The 24,170-nt window shown below is 39.0% G+C and overlaps 3 protein-coding genes and 1 long non-coding RNA gene across 4 annotated transcripts; 1 reads left to right on the forward strand and 3 right to left on the reverse strand.

Annotated features, from left to right (window-relative positions):
• Positions 1-3,805, reverse strand: LOC142666270 (keratin, type I cytoskeletal 19-like). The gene is made up of 8 exons (XM_075846259.1): positions 3,239-3,805; positions 2,850-2,936; positions 2,553-2,702; positions 2,244-2,405; positions 1,689-1,814; positions 1,194-1,414; positions 587-621; positions 1-150 (listed from the first exon to the last, which is right to left on the reverse strand). Exons 1-8 carry the CDS (start codon positions 3,803-3,805, stop codon positions 89-91), a joined length of 1,410 nt encoding a protein of 469 aa, XP_075702374.1. The 3' UTR covers positions 1-88.
• Positions 3,806-5,140: 1,335 nt separating this feature from the next.
• On the reverse strand, positions 5,141-12,308 carry LOC142666269 (keratin, type I cytoskeletal 17-like). The gene is made up of 8 exons (XM_075846258.1): positions 10,281-12,308; positions 9,960-10,042; positions 9,261-9,417; positions 8,348-8,509; positions 8,149-8,274; positions 7,657-7,877; positions 7,022-7,062; positions 5,141-6,045 (listed from the first exon to the last, which is right to left on the reverse strand). Exons 1-8 carry the CDS (start codon positions 10,866-10,868, stop codon positions 5,951-5,953), a joined length of 1,473 nt encoding a protein of 490 aa, XP_075702373.1. The 5' UTR covers positions 10,869-12,308; the 3' UTR covers positions 5,141-5,950.
• Positions 12,309-14,826: 2,518 nt separating this feature from the next.
• LOC142666271 (keratin, type I cytoskeletal 19-like) lies at positions 14,827-18,678 on the forward strand. Its single transcript, XM_075846260.1, has 8 exons — positions 14,827-15,426; positions 15,539-15,621; positions 15,704-15,860; positions 16,246-16,407; positions 16,871-16,996; positions 17,152-17,372; positions 17,527-17,561; positions 18,620-18,678. Exons 1-8 carry the CDS (start codon positions 14,827-14,829, stop codon positions 18,676-18,678), a joined length of 1,443 nt encoding a protein of 480 aa, XP_075702375.1.
• Positions 14,976-23,713, reverse strand: LOC142666273 (uncharacterized). Its single transcript, XR_012851655.1, has 3 exons — positions 22,884-23,713; positions 16,196-16,317; positions 14,976-15,830 (listed from the first exon to the last, which is right to left on the reverse strand). It is a non-coding gene; the product is annotated as an uncharacterized LOC142666273 (long non-coding RNA).
• Between the last annotated feature and the right edge of the window lie 457 nt (positions 23,714-24,170).

Consider the following 24,170-nt stretch of genomic DNA (forward strand, 5'->3'; position numbering starts at 1 on the left):
TGAGTATATTTATATCATACCATCAGCCTTTGTCATGTAATGAGTCTACGACTTTACGGTACAAGAGGTCCTCCTGCCACGTAAGACATTAACATTTAATGTGGTGGACGTGTTCAGGTGGGTGTGTGAACTTCATAGAATGGTGAGACACTGCAGGGGAAAGAAACAAGAAAACAGAATTTAACTCCTAATTAAACTTTTTAGGACAGCCCAGAAATTGAGCCGCAGGGGGTCCAGCTGTCTGTGAAAGCAACCAATCAGATGCTAGTACTCCCTCTTTTAAGAAAGCATCAACCTAATTGCACTACTTTTGCCTTATAATTTCTTATCGAGTCACACAGAGTCGTACATGGATGTTATATTATGGTGGTATTCTCCCCCAGAAGATTGCTTTGATCCATAATATTGACCCATACATGTAATGGCCATGTTGCATGCCACCATACATGGCCATTACATCAGGCCCTAATGTAAGAAGATGACTTCAGCTGGAATACCACTTTAGGTAAACATTTCTGCAGCCATTATTCAGGACAAAATCTGCCTCCCCACAAGCCCCCTATAAAGCACTTATTTTTAAACTTACCCTCTTTGGTGCTTGAAAGGTGGTGCCCAGAAACACTGGAAAGGGCAAAACAGAATTCCGTCAGAATCAGATACATTTTTTACATTTATCAGACAAAGTCCATTCACTATTTCTATAATTTACTATAATCCTACTATTCTTATTATGGTTTTAAAGTGACGCTGACATATAAATTATGAGTTTATGTAAAGACGTTCAAAATTAAAGGGTAGCTAAACTTTTGACATGTCATAGTGACATGTCATAAGTTTTCATTCTGGTGGTCCGAGACCCCCACCAATTGCTAAAATAAAGCAGCAGAAGCACTCGGGTGAGCGCAGTGCCACTTAGTTTCTGATCGGATTTCTTCATAGTGGTGTATGGGCTCAATAGAAAGTTCTTACACTGTTTGCTCGGTTTTCTGAGGAAAGGCGATCAGAAACGAAGCGGCACAGTGCTCACCACTTCTGCCGCTTCGATTTAGAGATCGGTGGGGATCTCAGTGCTCGGTCCCCCACCAATGAAAATTTCTGACATGTCACTATGATAGGTCAAAAGTTTTTTTTAAAGTTTATTTACCCTTTAAGAATCGCATCAAATTTTGTAAAAATAAAATTTTATCACGTACTGGATGTCATGACCATCAATTAGACGCTTGTATGTAGCAATCTCCATCTCCAGATGGGTTTTCTGATCCATTAGGATCTTGTATTCATGGTTCTGGCGTTCTAGGTCTGCACGGATCTGTGCCAATTCAGACTCGACATTGTTGATCAGGCATTGCAATTGACCAAGCTGGGAGCCAAAAGTGGCCTCTGTCTCAGCCAATGTTCCTTCCAAAGCCGATTTCTGTGGCACAAAATAAAAATATAAAGGATATAGTAATAAATCTGATCAGTGTCAGACTGGGGTTCCTCGGGCCCATCAGAGAAAATTATTCTGAGAGATATGATTTGCTGTTATTACTACATATGCAGGACAAAGCATGAAAAATATCTAATAATCTAATGGACCTAATCGCAAGTGATTGGCTGCTATAGTGGTTGTCCTATGCCGGACCATTGGGTCCCATTATGGTTTTAGAACTTGGGCCCACCAGAGGTTCCCCTGAAGATACACTTACCATGCTCAGTTGGCTTTGTAGTTCAATCTCAAGGGTCTGGACAGTGCGTCTCAGTTCAATGACCTCCGTTTGGACAGATTGCATTTGTTCAGAACCGGATGCCATCTGATGGTTCAGTTCTTCACTCTGGGAAATGTAAAACATGGAATGCTATATAAAGACTTTAGTGGCAATGTTAATGTAGACAATCAATGATATCTATGTTTTTTTTTAATCTTCAATTTTTCTGTTTTATTTAAAATTTTGGAAATGAAGTGAGATGTATAATTAGTTTTTTTGAAGGTCAGAAAATGTTAGAAATCCACTTAATATTTATACCACAAGATGGTGATATAACAAAGGAAAGTGCTGTCTTCTAATGCAGATGTCTTATTTTAACAGCACACCATGTGGACAGGCATGGAATTACAAGAAACAACTTTATTGCTTTTATTGTGAACCTTTAAATTACTCTCCTAATGCATGTACTAGTATATAAAAAATATTGCTATTGATGCATGCTACATTCACATTGTTATGTTTAGCCAAGCTATGCTTTTTCATGTTAAAACATACCCTTTGAAGGAACATGCTCTCAGCTTCCCTCATGTTCCTTTCCATCAGGTTTTCATATTGCTCACGGTTCTCAGACAAAACTCTGTTTAGATCCATTGATGGAGCAGCATCCACTTCCACGTTGACTCTGGCACCCAACTGAGTACGTAGAGAGTTTACTTCCTATAAAAAAAATAATTATCCTGGTTGGTACAAAAATCCATGGGCCTATTTCTATCTTAATTGGATTTTGCTACTAAAGACACTGTTATATGGAAAACAGTGTGTATAGTAGTTAATAAGATCATATTGGGAGCCCAAAGTAATTACCTCCTCATGGTTCCTCTTCATCTGTAGAAGTTCCTCCTGAAGGTTCTGAACTTGACCCTCCAAGTCACACACCTCCCTGTTCAGCTCTTCTAGGACGCGGCGCAAGCCATTAACATCAGACTCAACATTGTTTCTAAGTCTTAGTTCCATCTCATACCAAAAGAGAAGGACAAATAAATGCACCAGAATATAATTTAGGATCAGAACAACCATAAGAAAACCAGTAATTGCTCCTATATGACGTCCTAGACATCCGACCATTCTAATCTCTGAGTTACTCTGTTGTGTTGATGTAACATACTTATTCTTGAAGTCGTCTGCAGCCAGCCTGGCATTGTCGATTTGCAACACAATTCTGGCATTTTCAATAGTAGCAGAAGATATCTAAATGAGACAGAAGAAAAAAATGGTAGATTATCCAGCAGAGACCTTTCATATAATATACAGTCCTATTTTCATGAGTCGATAACCTAATATAACCAGTTAATCTGTTGGTAATTATATGCTGCCCTGATATACCTTGCCGAGTTATGCAAGTGCCAAGTTTGACCTTACTTAAACACTACCTCCAAATGTCCTTAGTAGTATGGCATTGGAATAAATTAAGAATACATTATGTAGAATTACAATATGATTACACTGTATTTGCCTTTGATTGTAAATGTTATAGATCTTATAATACTCACCTGGCCTTGAAGCTCCTGAATGGTCCTAAAGTAGCAGCTAAAATCAGGAAAGGTGCTAGGCTGGTTCTTGTCATACCACTCTCTTATACTCCTCTCCATCTGGGCATTTTCTTGTTCTAAGGATCGAACCTTCTCAAGATAGGAAGCCAGTCGATCATTTAGATGTTGCATGGTTTCTTTCTCATTGACATTGAAGAGGCCATCACCCTTTCGAACGCTGTGACCTCCAAAGATGCCAAAGTGACTGCTATAACCATTCCCACTTCCAAATCCACATCCATGGCCTATAGAAGTATGTTTGGAAATAGAGATTCCCTTTCCTCCAGATCCTCCATGGACACTTGGGGTCCTGTAGTGACCTCCATGATGGGAAAGGCTTGAGCTTCCATGCTGTACTTTATGGAATCCTCCATGAAGAGACCCATAAGATGGTCCATGATGGGAAATTTTATGTGAATCCCCATGATGTACCTTATGGTGGAGGGTTGAGATATGGCTGGTAATCTTATGGCTGGTCCCCTTGTTGGATCCCGTTGTAGAATGACTTGGCTTGATACAGTGGCTCATGTTGAGAGTTATACAAGTATCAGTCTACACAACAGCTTCTTCAAAAATCCAAGAGCAAGTGCTCATTTTATAAAAAGTACAGGGGGTGTTGCAAAAAGAATAGTGCTTTACAAGCTTCATATTTTGTTTCATTTAGCTGTTGATGCAATTTATAATGGAGACATTTGTGTGATTGCTTAAAAAAGATCATAAGGAAGGTGGAAACTGTGACAAGTTTATTACAGTGCTGTACAACAGCGTTATATTCACCACACCTATTAAGCTTCAACTAAAGGGGTTGGAAGTCAGCATTATGGGTACATGAAAGACTGTTCCTGGCTATTGATGTGTACTTCTCAGAAATAGAAAATGTATTTAAAAAAAAAAGATTGTGGATATAAAGTCACATGAAGTCATTGCAAATTTAGAGGGATTTACCGCTTTGCACCATCCTTATTTGTAAGAAGGATCCATTGACAATAAGTTGATCACAGAGTGTCCTGTTGCTGGGATCCCCAGCAATCAGCTGTAATTTGTGGGAGAATCCTGCAGTAAGTGTTACATTTTCTTGCAGCAACTCCACAGGAAAAATGAAGCATTACACAATTCCCAATAATATTAATGGTATGATAGGTAAATGTTATACAAATTTGAAGTGAAGTTCCAAAGCTCTATCGTTTTTAACAGAGGCCCATCTGGACATTATGGCAGACTCTGTCAACACTATATCGACAGACTGGACGTTCTACATTTTACCAGTATTCTGTTGGCAGTATCATTAGTGTGAGTGGAATTTACATTTCCCACACTCCTTCATGATAATGATAATGATCAAACCTGTTTACAGGTTGTCATTGCTAAGTGAGCTCCAATGGTGGAACATCACTTTAACAAAAAAAATGGCTTGAAAACATTGAGTTGCTGCTTGGGAACCTATTAGGACCAAAATCTTCATTTGGATGTTGATAGGAAGCCAATTTACTGGAGTTTTCCTCAAATCTATGACTCATAACCGCTAATTATTTTCTAGGTGCATGCACTTGTACTTATTCGTTAATTGATCTTTCTCGGTCTGATTCAGGTAAATCATAAATTTAGACATTATAGGTAATATGAAGAAACAGCGCTATCTTGTCCATTGACTGTGCCTTGTATTGCAATTTAGTCTCATTTAAGTGACTGGGACTGTGCTGTAATACCACACACAGTCCATGGACAAAAGTGGCACTATTTCTGGACGGAAAGCAGACCCCTTTTTGTACTCTAATCTCAAACAACCCTCTTAATTGTACCTGGTACAATGTGTGAATATAAGATTATCGTACAAATACACAGCACAACAATGTGCAGTAGGCAGAAGAAACCTTTTATTTATCAAGTGCTAAAAGGATGAATGGTAGCATTATACAGTATTAAATATAACACAACAGATAATACTAGTGAAGTACTATAAAACACAAGCAAAGGATAGACTAAAGCCATATAGCCAAACAATAGGCCATAGATCACATCATTGGACAAGTGCGGGACATCATTCAAAGACTGTTACATGTAATAGATCATTATATTGATTTCATAAGAAGTTCACACCCCATATCATTTGCAATGAATAAACTAAGTAGCTAGATGGTTACACCCAAAAGGGGCAACTATTTGTGGGTTCAACTATTAAAGGGTTATTCTTATCTCAGACATTTATTGCAAATCCACAGGACCTGCACCTATATTAAGAACAGGGGTCACCGGACCCCATCCTGACTGGATATGAATACTGTGGATATCCTGTGAAAATGTTTGAGATGAGGATAACCCTTTAATAATGCTATTAGCAGTCTAGTCCCGCAAATGTATTATTAATATTTCCAATTGTATCAAATACCAAAAACCAAAAAGTAGTATTAATTAAATAAGTGACATCACACTGCTGCATATTGTTAGATGACATAAATACAGAAAGGTTTCCATTTGTCAACTTTCCACTTTAGCCCCAAGACCCTAAACAAGTAAAATTCACCCTGCAGTCATACTAACACAAAGAATTGCTGATCTCCATTACACATGGACATCAATAGAAAGGAAGCCCATCTTTAGTCAAAACTGGATCTGCTGTGACCCGGGTTTCGACTGGTGTTCACTTTGTTCTGCTGCGTCCTCGTGATTGGATGATCACTTGGCTTGGTGACCATGTTCCTTGGTTTGTTGGCTTTTTCCATGGTCAGATTCATGGGAACTGATATTATGTTTTGAAAGACTGAGGGATACTGCAATGAGAATGAATAAGGTTTAATTCTATGTCATGTTAAAGTCATGGCCATAACACATTCAGTGGTACATCAGTGTTAAATGGGTTCCCGCTTTGGACAATCCAAACTTGTTAGAAGGGTCTATTAGCTGTTCATAAAGTTTCCCCCTGCTAGTACCTCAAGCAATCAGTAGATATCTGTGAGAAAACCTGGCAATAAGTGTTCAATTTCCCTGCAGCGCCACCACAGGAGAAATTAAGTATTACACAGAGCCCTTTCAAATCAATGGGTTGTCTGTGTAATGCAGGACAGGACTGGTCCTCCAGAGCAAAGGACTCACTTTGTAAAGATTCTCCACTCTGGCCTATGAGATAAGGCACCTGAAAACGAAGAGACCTCCCTCTGTTAACCCAGAATTCCCTAATACAATATATGAAAATTGTTTTTTTAAACTGGATGACCCCGTTAAGTAGACAATTTTTCAATATTCCATTACAGGATGATTTATGGTGTATAAAAACAAGGTAGATCTTCTAAAGATATTCATTAAGATATATCATAACTGTCTGATCATGGGCCCGACAATATTGGAAGGAAATGCCCTTAATGTTTGATCAATTGCACAAATTCTTAGTACAAATAGGTCTCTGACACAGTGCTGCCCCCCACCTTGCAATGTGTCTGGTATGGTATGGCAACACAGCAATACCATGTCTGTATAGGATGCTATAAGGATATGATATGTACATGGAGAATGATTACTTAATGTCCTCTCCTGCAGCCTAGGACTCTGAAGTTCAGGGACTCAATCTTATGGTACAAAGTTTGAGGTAGTCTAGAGCTCTTTCATAATAACTTGCTTGGCTGACCCCGGTTTTCCTAATAGGTAGCAGTTTCAGTGGTTGGACCCCCACCTGTCAGACATCTGTGGCACGTCATAAATGTCTACAGTGTAAAAAACATTTCATTTTTATGTTACCTGACTGATACTTACTCTCTTTGCCGATCTTGTCATGATGGCGATGCTCTGGAATGCTGTAAAAAAAAATAGTAGTTTCTGAAGGTATTGGTTTTAACTGAATAGATTGTAAAATTCATCAAGGTTCCCTTACAAGAAAATAAAAAGTTATCAATAAAGCTATAACCACTTACATTACTAAATCAGTGTTTCTCATTTCCAGACTTAAAGAACCCCCAATAGAATTCCCGTTAGAGGGAACAACTGTGGCAATTACGGAAACATTGTTATTAATGAAGACACAAATGGAGGTTTAAGAAAATCCTCAGTAAAATACCTGTTGAGTACTTGAGGACTAAAATTGAGAGACACTGCTGTAATACAATGCTTTTCAAATCCAGTTCTCAAGTATCCCCAACAGGTCATGTCTTCAGGATTTCCTTGGCATCATTCAGGTAAAATAATAATTGTCAGTGCATTAGGAATTGCCATAGGTTCCCCCGAACCCATGAGATATCCTCAAATCACGACTCAATGACATAATAATAGTGTAATGTTTTTCTACAACCTAGAATAAAGTTTGGCAAATTCATAGTTTGGTGGCATTATCTTTCAAGTAGTATTATAATAAATATTATAATACTGTATCACATTATGAAAACGTTACTTACTGGATGTCCTGTTCTTCAATCAGTCTTTTATATGTAGTGATCTCCATCTCCAGATAGGTGGTTTGGTCCATAAGAATCTTGTACTCATGTATCTGACGCTCTAGTTCTGAACGGATCTTCGTGAGCTCATCCTCTACATTGTCAATTAGGCTTTGTAGATGGGAAAGTTGGGAACTAAATGCTGCTTCGGTTTCTGCCAAGGAGCACTCAAGAGCTGATTTCTGCAATCCGATGTAGATATTTTCAATGTAATGTTCACACTTGTTTTTAACCAAAGAGGATTTCATACAAATCCACAAGAATATATGGATACTGATGCCCATGTAGGCCATGATAAGATCATACATGATAGTACTTTTCCAAAAAGTTGCATATACTTTGAGAACCCCAAACTACCAAGCCACAATGGCCATACCCAAACATTAATACTAAGGGTATGCTGTATATCTGTACCCACAAAATCGACTATAAATAAAAATTGACTGGTATTACCATGCTTAGCTGGCTTTGTAGTTCAATCTCCAGGGTCTGCAGGCATCGCTTTAGGTCAATAACTTCAGTTTGCACTGACTTCAGTTGTTCGGAACCAGAAGTCACCTGGCGGTTCAGCTCCTCACTCTAAAAGAACATTAGAATAAAGTAAAAAAAACAAAAACATTTCTATTGTTAAGGGAAAAATAAGTTAATTTACCCTTGCATTGAAAATGCTCTCAACCTCCTTGAGGTTCCTGTCCATCAAGTTTTCATATTGCTCTCGAATTTTGGACAAGACCCTGTTGAGATCCACAGATGGTGCAGCATCCACTTGCACATTGATCCTGGCACCCAGCTGATTGCGGAGAGCAGTAATGTCCTGAAGACAAAGAAATCCCATTTATAAAAGATACATTATACATTACATTATCGGGTAACTCCACATGTCTATGATAAGGTATGTCTATGAAAATCTTCCACGTTTTGAATTGCATTCGAAAAATAAGAGCAAAGCCACATTTATTCTGAGGCAATTTTTACACAAGGTTCACTTACCTGAAAGATGGCATTTTTGGAAATCCCCTGATGTCACTATTTGGCAAAAGCTGGAAATTATGTCGGCCTTGACAAAATGACAATGTTTTGAACCAGCCAACGGTTTGCATGGAAACTACTACAACTACTGACCACTGCTGACTCCCAAGTGACAGGGCTTTTTCACAAACTTCGACATGACCTAGAAGTGGACAATGGGGCATCTCCAGAATGGTTCAATTAATATAAGTGAAACTTTGGAGGCTTGTAGAGTGTCAAACTCTGGTCAATAGATTTATTTAATTTACCTCAAGTTAGACTTCAATGGTAAGCCGAAGATTTTCAGAAAAATGGAGTGTGCCACATGGTACAGCTCTTCAAATAGTATCCGCCTCCCTTTTTTCACTTCACCCTCAGGCTCCTCACAGCCTGGGAAAATCAATCCAACCCCTTTAACTGGTTACCCCCTTGGCCTGTGTTCAACTCTTTCCACACACAAACCATCAGCAGTCCCTTGTCAAAGCGAATAAGCATCTAAGGGCCTACAAAAACACTTATATGTGCTGGACATTGACTATATAAGTTGTAGAATTTACCTCTTCTTGATGCTTCTTCATCTGAAGCAATTCATCCTGCAAACTTTGCAGTTGCATCTCCAGATCTGCCCTTTCGATGTTTAGACCTTCAAGAACTTTGCGCAATCCATGTAAGTCAGTCTCAACAAAATTTCTCAGTCTAACTTCCATCTCACATCTTGGAGAGAGCCAACAAAAAGCAATTGGAGATGAGTGTCTTACATACAGTACCAGTTTACAATCTACACAATAAAAAAAATGTTAAAACTATATTTTATGTATGCTTATGTTCCTAATTATCATAGCTACAAATTATTGATGTTAAAATTCATGACTACAAAAAAAAAGAAAAACAATTAAAAGAAAGGTTCAAAATGGTTCTCTGGGACTGTAACATCAATGGCCTATGCTTAGGATAGGCCATCAATATTTAATCGGTGGTAAACACAACCGAATGTATGGCACTGTGCCTAAGGAAACAATGAAAAGGATGGGACGCTCGAGGCCTCTTCATTCGTCTGATTGGTAAGGGTTCCAGGAATCAGACTCTCACCGATCAAATATTTATGACCTATCCATAAAATATTAAAGTCCTGGAAAACGCCTTCAACTATGTGTGATTTAACTGTGTCTTTTCATGGTAACAATACATGTTCAGGGCTTTACTTCTCTATTTTTACTCTTTTACTTTTCTACTATCCGGAAACATGTTAAACCTACTTGTTTTTGAAGTCATCAGCAGCTAGTCTTGCATTATCTATTTGAAGGACAATCCTGGCATTTTCAACAGACGCTACCGAGATCTGTTGTAAACAAAAATTAACCAAAGTATTATTAACTATATTTTTGGAAAACTATAGAACTTACTACAGAGACTGAAACTTTAAAAATTCATTCATCCATCAAATCTCCAAGAGGCAAATCATGTTGATTTATATCAACTACTGAAAGCTAATGAATTGGTTCTTCATCTTAAGTTTACCCATAAATCCACAAAGAAAGTTTTATGAACAAACTTTTTCATATACTTAAGTTTCTTACCTTATTTTGGAGTTCTTCAATGGTCTTGTGGTAATGCTGGAAATCAGGTAGTGATGCATGAGCAGTTTTCTCATACCACTCACAGATGTTCTTCTCTAAATGGGTATTTTCTTGCTCCAGAGAACGGACCTTCTCAAGATAAGTAGCAAGACGATCATTCAGAAGTTGCATTGTTTCCTTTTCATTGACATTCATGAAGCCCTCATTCTTCCAACCACCATGGCTCCCAATGCTGCTAAAGTGGCTTTCAAGATTATCGCTACCGTGTCCACTTCCATAGCTGCTTCCATGACTGAAACAAGAATGTTTGGAAAAGACAATTGGCTTCATTGGTCCACTGTGAGCATTATGAGGCATGTGGCGAACCTTATGGTATCCTCCAAAATGGGAACTTCCATGATGAATTGATGGGATATGACTGGGAAGCTTGAGAGGGTGACCGCTAAGATGAAGGCTTGACTTGAAGTGTCCAGAAAGAGAATGGGTCTGCTTGTGCTGGCTGTGGCTCATGTTGATAATGGTATACTGTTGATTTTGATTAAATCTCAATGTATCTTCTTCGGAAGAGAAGTTGATGTCTTGTTGCATACCGGTCTCCTTTTTATATGCTGTGAACACTACGGGGCGTTGAAAGTAATGTGCAATTTCCACACAAATTTCAAGTTCTTAGTCCTTTCTTGTTGTCAGCATGATTAGGTCTATTTGGCTATTTTCGGAACATCAGAGGGAAAAAAAGGTATGGCCAGCAATGGCTGTAATAAGTTATAATTGTCTTTTGGGCTTAATTATATCAAATGACAAAAAGTAAACTTTTGACCCACCCTATTGATTTCAGTATTTAGTGGATCAAAGCACATTTCACTAATACATTACTTATGGCTATTGAGCGCAGAAATCTGTTTTAACTATTTAAGCCAATGACAGGTAAAGTAAAAAAATATCATATATACAACTATCTATATACTATAGACACTTGTGTTACCAGTTAAATAAATATTTAGTATATAACCATGTATATAGTTAGTGGTGAGATCGGTACATCATAAGTTTGTGTATGCTGACCAGTTGGGTCTAATTTCTTGCTTTCTAGGTCTAGTTGCTCGACCGTTTCCGTAACTTCCATAGGAATCAATGGAGAGAGCGTGGCATCTTTTCATTCATTCCCTGACTAAAAGCGGTGGCACCTCACTGTTCTGGTGATAAGTGCGTGTCCCAGAACTGGGACCTGTATCTATCAGAAAGTTTTGGCATATCCTGTTGATGTGCCACAAATGTCTAAGATGGGAATAGCCATTTAAACCCCACAATTCCAAAAATCTCCAGGTAGGCAGCTTTGAGGATTTGTAGAGTTCCATAGGTTTGGCCAAATCCAGGAAAATGCAGTTTTTGCCTGAAGTTTCTCTTTAAATTATTAACAAAAGGAAACATACAGTCATGTTGAGTATTTTTTATTTCACACTTCATAGGCACATTAACTCACTTATCAATATAAGCAGCCATAAATATTCATTTGTAAGTTGCAAGACCCTTCACCAATAATGGAAGTAACGGGCAATCTGGTCATGTGTCTCATCATTTCATAATTTAAAAAAATCTGAATATCTTTCAGCAGAGCCGTAGCAAGACTTTCCTAGCCATGTATCTAAATAGCCTTTTCCAGGCTGGGTGCCTTGTAGGTGCCCCTCCCCTCGGCATCCAGCACCAGGGGCACAAGTGCCACTAACCCCCCTAGCTATGCCCCAGCTTTTAGAATTAACTATGATACACATGAAAAAATTGGGAATTGGGTGCAAGTATCCTATCTCTGTTTATCAATGTCGAACAATGTTCAGAGGAGTCTGACACGTATATAAGGCAGGTTTTTTTTTTAGACTTGGCAATCATTGATATAACATTTTCTCAGGTTTAAAGGGTAACTAAGCTTTTAAAAAACATTTGAAATGTCATTGTGACATGCGAGAAGTTTTATTGGTGGGGGTCTGAACACCCCCACCGATCCCTCAAATGAAGCCGCAGAAGCTCTCGAGTGAACTGGATTGGAGCGGTGTACAGGCTCATAGCATTTCTATTAAGTCCGTACACCACTCCTAAGAAAGCAGAGAACAGCCGATCAGAAACTATGCAGCACGGCGCTTACCCGAGCGCTTCTGCCACTACATTTTAGTTGGGTTTTAGCACCAAGGACAAAAGGGTCTGGTGTACCTAATGACTCGTGTGCCAGTTCCACAACCCCTTGTTGGCAAACAATGTAATTCATCTGTAGATGAGTCCTGCACAGGTTCTGCCCACAGAACTTCAAAAGAAAGATGAGACCCACCAAGGCTAGTCCCCCTCTCTTCAAGGTGATGTTAATAGCAGATTTTTACTAGAAAGCTGATATATACAGTGAAGGAAATAAGTATTTGATCCCTTGCTGATTTTGTAAGTTTGCCCACTGTCAAAGACATGAACAGTCTAGAATTTTTAGGCTAGGTTAATTTTACCAGTGAGAGATAGATTATATTAAAAAAAAAAACAGAAAATCACATTGTCAAAATTATATATATTTATTTGCATTTTGCACAGAGAAATAAGTATTTGATCCCTTTGGCAAACAAGACTTAATACTTGGTGGCAAAACCCTTGTTGGCAAGCACAGCAGTCAGACGTTTTTTGTAGTTGATGATGAGGTTTGCACACATGTTAGATGGAATTTTGGCCCACTCCTCTTTGCAGATCATCTGTAAATCATTAAGATTTCGATGCTGTCGCTTGGCAACTCGGATCTTCAGCTCCCTCCATAAGTTTTCGATGGGATTAAGGTCTGGAGACTGGCTAGGCCACTCCATGACCTTAATGTGCTTCTTTTTGAGCCACTCCTTTGTTGCCTTGGCTGTATGTTTCGGGTCATTGTCGTGCTGGAAGACCCAGCCACGAGCCATTTTTAATGTCCTGGTGGAGGGAAGGAAGTTGTCACTCAGGATTTGCCGGTACATGGCTCCATCCATTCTCCCATTGATGCGGTGAAGTAGTCCTGTGCCCTTAGCAAAGAAACACCCCCAAAACATAATGTTTCCACCTCCATGCTTGACAGTGGGGACGGTGTTCTTTGGGTTATAGGCATCATTTCTCTTCCTCAAAACACGGCGAGTTGAGTTAATGCCAAAGAGCTCAATTTTAGTCTCATCTGACCACAGCACCTTCTCCCAATCACTCTCAGAATCATCCAGATGTTAATTTGCAAACTTCAGACGGGCCTGTACATGTGCCTTCTTGAGCAGGGGGACCTTGCGGGCACTGCAGGATTTTAATCCATTACGGCGTAATGTGTTACCAATGGTTTTCTTGGTGACTGTGGTCCCAGCTGCCTTGAGATCATTAACAAGTTCCCCCCATGTAGTTTTCGGCTGAGCTCTCACCTTCCTCGGGATCAAGGATACCCCACGAGGTGAGATTTTGCATGGAGTCCCAGATCGATGTCGATTGACAGTCATTTTGTATGTCTTCCATTTTCTTACTATTGCACCAACAGTTGTCTCCTTCTCACCCAGCGCCTTACTTATGGTTTTGTAGCCCATTCCAGCCTTGTGCAGGTCTATGATCTTGTCCCTGACATCCTTAGAAAGCTCTTTGGTCTTGCCCATGTTGTAGAGGTTAGAGTCAGGCTGATTAATTGAGTCTGTAGACAGGAGTCTTTTATACAGGTGACCATGTAAGACAGCTGTCTATAATGCAGGCACCAAGTTGATTTGGAGCGTGTAACTGGTCTGGAGGAGGCTGAACTCTTAATGGTTGGTAGGGGATCAAATACTTATTTCTCTGTGCACAATGCAAATAAATATATATAATTTTGACAATGTGATTTTCAGTTGTTTTTATTATATATTTTATCTCTCACTGGTATAATTAACCTAGCCTAAAAATTCTACACTGTTCATGTCTTTGACAGTGGGCAAACTTACAAAATCAGCAAGGGATCAAATACTTATTTCCTTCACTGTATATATATATATTTTTTTTTTTTCTTAAAAAATATCCTGGAAAAAAGAAATAAAACAGACATAAGGAAGACCAATACACTGTTTTGTATTTTTTCATCCTGCAATGCTGGGACTTTGATCTCAATTGTTCTAAAGAAAGATGAGTAAGCATTGTAAAAGGACAAACTAAGTTACAATGCAATTCATATTGTTTTTTTGGTTGGCACTTTCACACTTGCCATTTTATTAATTTATTAAATTTGACTACCAGTGCGACTGTCAGGGTGGAGGGTGTTCAATACTTTCATGTACTGGTCAACGATCAATTAATTGTAAGAACTTATAACCGTCTGATGCTTTTCATACAGCTCACAATATCTTTAATGTTAAATCCTCCAACAAAGCATATAAACTCATGAATGCCCAGACAGCTGCGCATTCTTGTAATAAAAATTTGAAAGTGCAACCCTCCCAGTCTTCCCTTATATAAAGGACCAAGACAGATCCAGAATATAAAGTGAAGAGCATTCAGTAAGAGTGATATAATTTCATTTCTAATCGTCTGTAATTCCTCATATTCAGTAATCATGAGTCACAGTGCATATTCATCTGCTGGATCCCACCATGGAAGGTGTCATGTTGGTGGTCATTCACCTAGGATCTCAAGCCATGTCTATGGTGCCCATCATGGAAAATCCCACAAGATACATCAGGGAGGATCCCATACTTCCCATCATGAAGGTAGCTATACATCTCAACATATTGGATCCAACATGTCTCACCATGGATGTTCTCACAAAGTCCACTATGGTGGAGTGTCCAATCTCTCACATCATGGAAGTCCACACAAAGGCCATCAGGGAAGCCATTACAGAGCTCCAAGTGTTCATGGTGGATCAGGAGGCAAAGGAATCTCTATCTCCAAGCACGCTTCCCATGGAACCATTCATGGTGGTCACCACAGTCATGGGAAATCCCACAATTACGGACTGTTTAGTGTCAATGAGAAAGAAACCATGCAGCATCTGAATGATCGCCTGGCATCCTATTTAGATAAAGTTCGCTCTCTAGAGCAACAAAATTCCCAACTAGATGGGAATATCCATGACTGGTATGGGCGGAATCAACCCAGCACTTTACCTGACTTCAACTGCTACTTCAGGACTATCCAAGAGTTGCAAACCCAGGTAAAATGATAGATGTATACAATAAGGTCAATCAATGTGAAAAATTAGCTCATAGGTAGTGATCCACAAAATTTGTTTTTTTATTTGTTTGAATTTTCCCAATATTCTGTAGATATCTTCAACGGGTGTAGAAAACGCCCGCATTGTACTACAAATAGACAATGCTCGCCTGGCAGCAGATGATTTCAGAAACAAGTAGGTTTTGAATATGACAACTAAAAAGTAGAAGATCATAAAAAGCATAAAAAAAACTTTATTTTCATTCTCATGTCCTAAGGTTTGAAATGGAACGTCAGTTAAGTAATTCTGTTGAGGCTGATGTCAATGGCTTGAGAATACTCCTAAAAGAACTCCATCGGGAGATATGTAGCCTGGAGGGTCAGGTTCAAAATCTCCAAGAAGAACTGCAGCAAATAAAGAGAAACCATGATGAGGTAAAATACATAGAATTGTTTGCAAAAAAAATAATTTGCATGTACAGTTATTTACAAAAGGACATCATGATAAAATGTTTTGTGGTGCAACCTAGCAGATCTATGAGGTTCCACAGTAAGAGACTCTAGCTGTACACGAAACAATTACGTAACTAACCCCCACTCCCAAGTATAAACGTAAATGAGAATTATTAATACAAATTGATCCATTATACAGAACTCTATGATACGTATCTTGAAGAACCACCAAACTTCAGGAACCAACAGTTGTGTGTTGAACCACAGAGCTTCACGGTTGTCTGTTTATTTGTTCAATAAGTAAATTTTTCCAAAACCTTTCTTAGAAAACGGATAACTTCTGGTAATATAGCTTCTTTTTTCACAGGAAGTGAACTCCCTACAAGCTCAGCTTGGTGCTAGAATCAACGTAGAAGTTGATGCGGCTCCATCTGTAGATCTGAACAAAACCTTGTCTGAGATAAGGCAACAATACGAGAATTTAATGGACAGGAACTTAAGAGAAGTAGAGGCAATGTTCCGACAAAGGGTATGTTTATTCAAGAAACTGCTTATATAAAGACAGGTGTGTGGCTGCCAATGGTCCCATCAAGTCCTATCTTAGATGTTAGTTTGTGGCAGCTATAGAGAACATAAGTTATATTAAACCAGGCTGGTTACCTTTATAGACATCTCTAAGGCCTATTCAGGATGGCCATAATATGACTCCATATTAGGTTTCCACATATTAAGGCCATAGGGTCTACAAGGTTCTACTAAACCAAACATAGATCACCATAGATCCTTATTAATCTAAATATGTTTCAATGCATAAATAGAATTCTACAATATGAACATAAAATTTCATTGTCGACCTGTACCCTACACAAAGTGAGATGAGATGCAACTATAACCAAAAATGACCATTGCAAAAAGTCATAGGTGCTTGGTGATTTTTCTAATACAATATTGTAGCCTAATTCAGATGACATTATTATTTTCCATACATGTAGACAGAAGATCTGAACCGTGAGGTTGTATCTGGCTCTGAACAGATGCAGTCTGTCCAAACTGAAGTGATTGACCTGAAACGCAGAATCCAAACCTTGGAGATTGACCTACAAAGCCAGTTGAGCATGGTAAGTTTTATGTCCTGCTCAGTTACATATACTGTAGAGCATTGAGGTACACGAGACCATGTTCAAGGAAAGCATATACAATCAACTATATTTTAACATACTTTTTCATTTTGCCATACATTTATTTTACTTATATTTTCTTAAAATTAATCCAGAAATCTGCTCTGGAGGGCACATTAGCAGATACAGAAGCCACATTTGGATCCCAGCTTGGCCAGCTACAAAGTCTTATCAACAACGTAGAGTCTCAGCTGACTCAGATCCGATCTGATCTAGAACGTCAAAACCATGAGTATAAAATCCTCATGGACCAAAAGACCCACCTGGAGATGGAAATCGCCACTTACAAACGTCTGCTGGAAGGTCATGATATCCAGTAGGTATCTTGCCAAACATTCCAAGAATCTAAAGTCAGATATTAGTTCAGCTAGTCCATACATCTTTCAGTATGGTGAAATTATGTGAATCCATCACATTCAAAAAAAAAAAATGTCTTTGGTAAAATGTATTTTAATGTTTTACTTTTCTAGTGCTTCAGATCATCACGTTTCGGTGGCCAAGCATGGTATGTAGTATTTTCATAGCCTTATTCAGACTTTCAAAGTAACTACCTCCTAACAGTTGCATACATAGAAGAGAGGGGGCCTCATAGCATAAATCAAAATGTCCTCCTCATTAAAGTGGACAATTTTACCACCCAGGACAGAAGATCCTGGTGTTTGTTTCCCCAACCATGACCTTTACATTACTCTTTGGCCAAATCCCCACCCACTAGTTTGCAAACAATCCAGTTCTTCTGGAGAGGGAAGTTCTGCACAGGTTTTTGCCGTCTATCTCAGTATTATGTCTTTATTCTAAAAGAGATTTTTTGACCTAAGACAATTCTCTAACTGACTTTCCGGTTTCTTATGAGACCTACTTTTGTCCTCCTCTCTCATACTGTAATGTCTTGACATGCAAGACTAAAGGGCCTCTTGAGTGGCCTCTATCTTCTGGAACACTCTTCTTCATTCTTCACTTTTAGACTGCTCAAACCAATGTCGGACTGGGGTTCCATGAGCCCACCAGAAGAGATGATTCTGAAGGCTCACCCTCCATTTATATAAAACATGCACAGGTCCATACATGCCTTTTTATTTTATCATAGTCCTTGATGTTATTATTGCATACACAGGACATCAATAATGTCTAATAGGTTATTTGTGAATCATCCCAGAAGAAATAGATCCTAGTGATTGGCTTTAAAGAAGTTTAAATGGGGTTGTCTTCTGCTGGACTTTTAAGGTCCATTATTGTGTTAGAGCCTGGGTCCACCGCCGGATACTCTGGTTCTCTGGTGGGCCAGTCCAACCATAGCTCAAACTATCTCACAATCTATGCACCCATCTTCAAATACTCACGATCTATAGGTTCTCCTCTACATATTGAATGGTATGAATCCTTTCCCCTCTTGTAGTATTTTAGGCAGGGGCCTTCTCTTATTGTATCTTGTTTCTACATACCTTAAGTTTGTCATGCCTTCTATTATATAATATACAGCACAATTTCATATGATAATACTTTAGCTTGAAGTTGCACAGAGCAAAGGACATCAATTCTTAAAACCGTTTCTCTTCTTTTCAGGATCTCACCACTCAATGAAGACTCATCGTGTTACAAGCCATGTACATAGCAAATGCTAGAAATTGACCAGCTCCTTTGAAGAGAACCTGTAGAATATAAAACTATTCCCTTCGCTTGATGTATTACTAAATATTTTCTATATAGCCTTACTGAATTAACTTTCAAATGGACTTAAGACATCAACAAGATGCACTAAACTTCATATGCAGTAGACTCCACAAATATTCAGAATAGAATTTGGGAGGAAGGGGTAGTATTATCCATTTAAAAATTACCCGAATACTTTTAGTTTATAGTTCGTTATGTTAGATAATATAGGAATAATCAGAGATTGTAAATTTCCCCTGGGGTCAGGACCAGATCAAGGATGGTGGAGGCCCCTAGGCAAAACATTTGGTGAGGTCCACCTCCCCTGTAACTATCATAACTAAGCCTGCCGTACACATTACATAATTATTGGCAGACCCCTAAATGTCAACATGATTGAAAATCTATCTTTATGTATAGGGGCAGCCTGACCGGGAGGTGCCTAGGTGGTGAAGGTCCATGGTCAATTATCACTTTTGCCCTCTCTATAATTAGGCCCTATCGGTAACTACATTTATAATCAGTCTGCTCTCCTTACACCTCACCATACGGTATATGCTGTTATGTACTTAGTCTTTTTACATAATGCTTATTATATGACACTAGAGATGGGTATATGTCGTCCTTTCCAATGTTCCTTGGCACATTTCATCAGTCTAATTGTATTTTTGCCGATCTACTGCATTGACTGTGTATTGTGTGTTGAATTTATGCTTCTTATGTCTGTTATATATGTTCTTTTTTCATTAAACTCTACTTCTGTTTCAGGCAAATCATGTGCCTTAATAACCAATGTATACTGTACCAAGGAGAATGCTACAAATGGGTTTGAATGGGGAATAGATGACTAGCACTTATAATACCTGTAACACTCATACTTTAGGTGTATAACTATATATCATCTAGAGCAGGGGTTTAATCACAGGTCCCCCTTGTAAAACTTTTACCAGGAGCCCCTGCTCCATCAGGGCATGAAAGGCTCAACACTATTTTGGTCTCCCCTTCTTCGGGGTGGAGAGTAGCCCCCTTAAACTAGTTTCTGGGCCCCTGGCAGCCATTATCCCTGGTTGAGGCAGCAAGAAGTTCGAAATATGGACAGTGTTATTTGAGGACACCGTTGTCATGTCTTATATTTACGCAAAGGAATTTTCACAAATAAAAAAATATAGTTACTATTTTATGGCAATCCAAGATGATTCCTAATCCAAGTATCTGCAGAACTTCAGGATTTTTCCATGAGTTATAATCTATATACTATACACAGTAACGACAGTCCTGAAGACTCAGAAAAAGCAATCTCCTCCAAAGATCTTGGGCGTCTACAATGCTATGGAGTACTCTTTAATATTATTGGTATGAGGAACATGAACATTGGTCAAGGAGCTGAAAACTCTGAAATAGCTGAGATGATGCAAAGCAGAAGTGGAAAGTATCCAGAAGAGTTTTGAGGTTATATAAAACCGGTGAAATACAATGAATACATGACCTGCAAAGTTTCGTGACCATTAGATATTGAAAGTTTTTGGAATATTTATCATGGAGAGTCGCTAAACCTATTGTGTACACATAACAACAAGTACACACAGTCACATCAAATATACACTTTGTGCATGATGTTAGTGCCTAAAAGGGGTCAAAAACATGTCGATTATATTCAAGGAAAGCTTTTAATAGGGCACGAAGACTTGAATGGTCTGCTCTGCCTGTGTATAGACCGGTGGGTAAGGGGAACAAGCTCTCTAGGTGCCCATGGCTGTGGTTTTAGAATTATCCCCACCACCTTCTGTCCCTCAAGTTCAGCAGACAGATGTCAGATGGGCAATCATTCATTTCAATGTACCATGTTGCACCTTTCCCCACCAATCCAAATAGTTACTATTTACACAGAGAAATACTTATTGGTATAAGATGTACTGTAAAGGCAGATTTTTTTTTTTTATCCGTAAATTCCCTTATTCCTCCATAGTGTCTTTGGCGACCGACTACTCCTCCTGCCCCTTGTCACAACCATTGCATTGACATCTTAAAACAATGTAATTATCTTTGGGGCGAACATATAAAGTATTTAAAGAATTTCATAAACATGGAGGCACAATGGGAATATAGTAAGTGCCTAAATCTAAAGGTAAATAGATCACAATGAATAGTATTGCTTGTAATTTAATTTTATATATATATATATATATATATATATATATATATATATATATACATATATATATAGTCTGGTTTAGAGAGCCCGTTCTCAAATACTTTATTAGGAAATTCTTAGTGGAGACGGGGTACAAAGCAAGTCTCTCATTCTGGAGGGACTGGCATGTTCATGTATTACACAGAATCCTCATTGATTTCAATAGGCAACATGTAATGCTTCATTTCCTCTGTGGTGGCGCTGCAGGGAAATTAAACACTTGCTGTTCGGTTTCCCCATACCTCTACCTCTTTAAGGTCTTAGTAACATTACCTGGAGTTTGTATTTGCTTAAATTATCCAAAGGCATTGAGAGCTCTCCACCTGTGCACTAGACTTTATTCTCTACTTTGCCGATGGATACAACGCCCCAAGGGACAGGTATTTTAATTTTCAACTTTTTTAATTGCAGTAAGGGGCAAAACCAGAGTATGACAAGGTCGAATATCATGATTTGTGTTACTACTAATTTTCTGCTTAAATTTAATGCCCCTTTAATCTCCCCTAAATAATCCCATCACTTGTCCTGAATTCCAGTTTACATTGAAGAAGCAACAATCTTGTCCTGTCCAAACTCCTCTCATAATGGAGAAGGCGTAGTTGTACCCCCAAGTGGTGGATCTTAGCCCAAAATTCACTCTAGCTCCTCAAATCTAACAGCAAATGTCCACATGTAGACCATATTCACTGCCATTTTGAATTTTTTGAGTTTGCACAGTAATTCCACTTTATCGACACCTCTACATTCAGCCGCGAGATGCTTGGTTCTTTCTGTACATGTTTTATCATGAAAAAATAAAACGGAGCAAACCAATATCCAATATCCATAATAAATATGAAACATATGAAAAGACTTTCGTTGGCGTGAAATGGTCATTTTGTAGCGGTTTGTGAGCCGACCAGAGATTTTTTCATTATAAGAAGACAGAATAACAATAGTATTTATTTCTTCAGTAATAATAAAATTTTCAATGTCCAACTTATCGTATAACTAATTTTATAGAGATGATGTACTTCAGAGATGTATATTATATTTTCTTCCTCCCAGAAACATATTTAATATAATAACACTTCAATTGTGCATATTCTATTACTTCTCTTCAGAAACAGGCTTTAGTGATATAAAACTTCAGAGACATATATCCTTATACTTTCAGAGACAGGTTTTGGTGGTGTAACACAACATATATATATATTAGGCCCTGTTCACACAGAGTTTTTTGCAGGCGGAAAAATCTGCCTCAAAATTCCTTCAGATTTTGACCTGCCTGCACTCTCTTTGCCGCGCTTTTCGCGGCGTTTTTCAACCTTGGCCCTGCGGGCAAAATAATGCAGCGAAAAACGCTTTCTCCGTCTCCGATTGATGTCGATAGGAGGTCAGAGACGCAAACGCCCGATGAAAGGGCACGAAGCTTCTTTTTCCTGCGAACATTTTTTAAATTAATAGGAGGCGTTTATGGCAGGTTTTTGGTTTGGTTTCCGTGTCAAAAACATTGCCAAAAAAAAATCAGTGTGAACAGGGCCTAAGGGTATGTTCACACGCAGTGAGCAAAAACGTCTCAAAATACAGAGCTGTTTGCAAGAGAAAACAGCTCCTGATTTTCAGAAGTTTTTTGTGCCACTCGCGATTTTCGTGGCATTTTTACGGCCATTTTTGGAGCTTTTTTCAATAGAGTCTACGGAAAACGGCTCCAAAAACGTCCCAAGAAGTGACCTGCACTTCTTTTTCGCTGCCGTTTTTTTACCCGTAAAAAACGCAGCATCGGAACAGAATGCCGTTTTCCCATTGAAATCAATGGGCAGATGTTTGGAGGCGTTCTGCTTCCGATTTTTCGGTCGTTTTTTGGGCATTTATGGCCCGAAAAACGGCCGAAAATAGGCCGTGTGAACATACCCTTACTCTTGTGAAAGACTGTATTTCACCTCAGTCCTTTTATATTCACTCCTTATATCCCTCCTTGATTTGATCTTCGTACAGGCGTCTCACCGTTGTGTTTCTCCTCACCACAAGACAGGACCTCACTCCTGAGAACTTTTAGTCCTTTTTGTGAATCATACAGGGCTTTATCTCTCTGAGAGAAAAATGGCTTCTCCTCCTCAGACCAACCGACACCAACCGCCCATTCAAAATCCCCTCACACTTCTTGCTCCGTCTCCCTAGCAACCAGCACGTGTGACGTCAGACGTAACATGTCTGTCCTATCTCCTCAGGCTGATCATCTATAACATGGCTGTCCTATCTCCTCAGCTTGATCATCTATAACATGGCTGTCCTATCTCCTCAGGCTGATCATCTATAACATGGCTGTCCTATCTCCTCAGGCTAATCATCTATAACATGGCTGTCCTATCTCCTCAGGCTGATCATCTATAACATGTCTGTCCTATCTCCTCAGGCTGATCATCTATAACATGGCTGTCCTATCTCCTCAGGCTGATCATCTATAACATGGCTGTCCTATCTCCTCAGGCTAATCATCTATAACATGGCTGTCCTATCTCCTCAGGCTAATCATCTATAACATGGCTGTCCTATCTCCTCAGGCTGATCATCTATAACATGTCTGTCCTATCTCCTCAGGCTGATCATCTATAACATGGCTGACCTATCTCCTCAGGCTGATCATCTATAACATGGCTGTCCTATTTCCTCAGGCTGATCATCTATAACATGGCTGTCCTATCTCCTCAGGCTAATCATCTATAACATGGCTGTCCTATCTCCTCAGGCTAATCATCTATAACATGGCTGTCCGGCCCTAACTATCAAATAACCCCTAAAAATGATTATTATTTTATGTTTTCTCTTTACATGTTGCTGAGGACATCTAGTGGATTTACAACACCACAGTTCTCTAGTAGTCCCAGCATGACCCTACATGCCCTAACATTTGTCATCAGAAGAAAATTAAAGTCATCAGGCCTCAAGCTCTAAACATTAGGCCTTATTCACACCAACGAGTCCGTTTTGCGTGCGTAAAAAATGCAGCATTTTTCCTGCGCTGCACTTCCGTGTGACATCCGTGTACGCTGCGCGTCTGCGTATGCTATTCCTTATGTCACGCGTTTTTTACGTCAGCAAAAAAACCTAAAGGAGGTGTTTTTCTTTTTCTCATAATTTCGTTAACAACTCTTGCGCGAATCACGGACAGCACACAGATGTGCGTCCGTGTGCTGTCCGTGATTTTCACTCACCCATTGACTTCATTGGGTGCGTGTTACGCAAAAAACGCACAAGTATAGGACATACAGTGAGTTTCACGCAGCAGGCATA

This window comes from Rhinoderma darwinii, chromosome 13, assembly GCF_050947455.1.
Source record: "Rhinoderma darwinii isolate aRhiDar2 chromosome 13, aRhiDar2.hap1, whole genome shotgun sequence".
Taxonomy (NCBI): domain Eukaryota; kingdom Metazoa; phylum Chordata; class Amphibia; order Anura; family Rhinodermatidae; genus Rhinoderma; species Rhinoderma darwinii.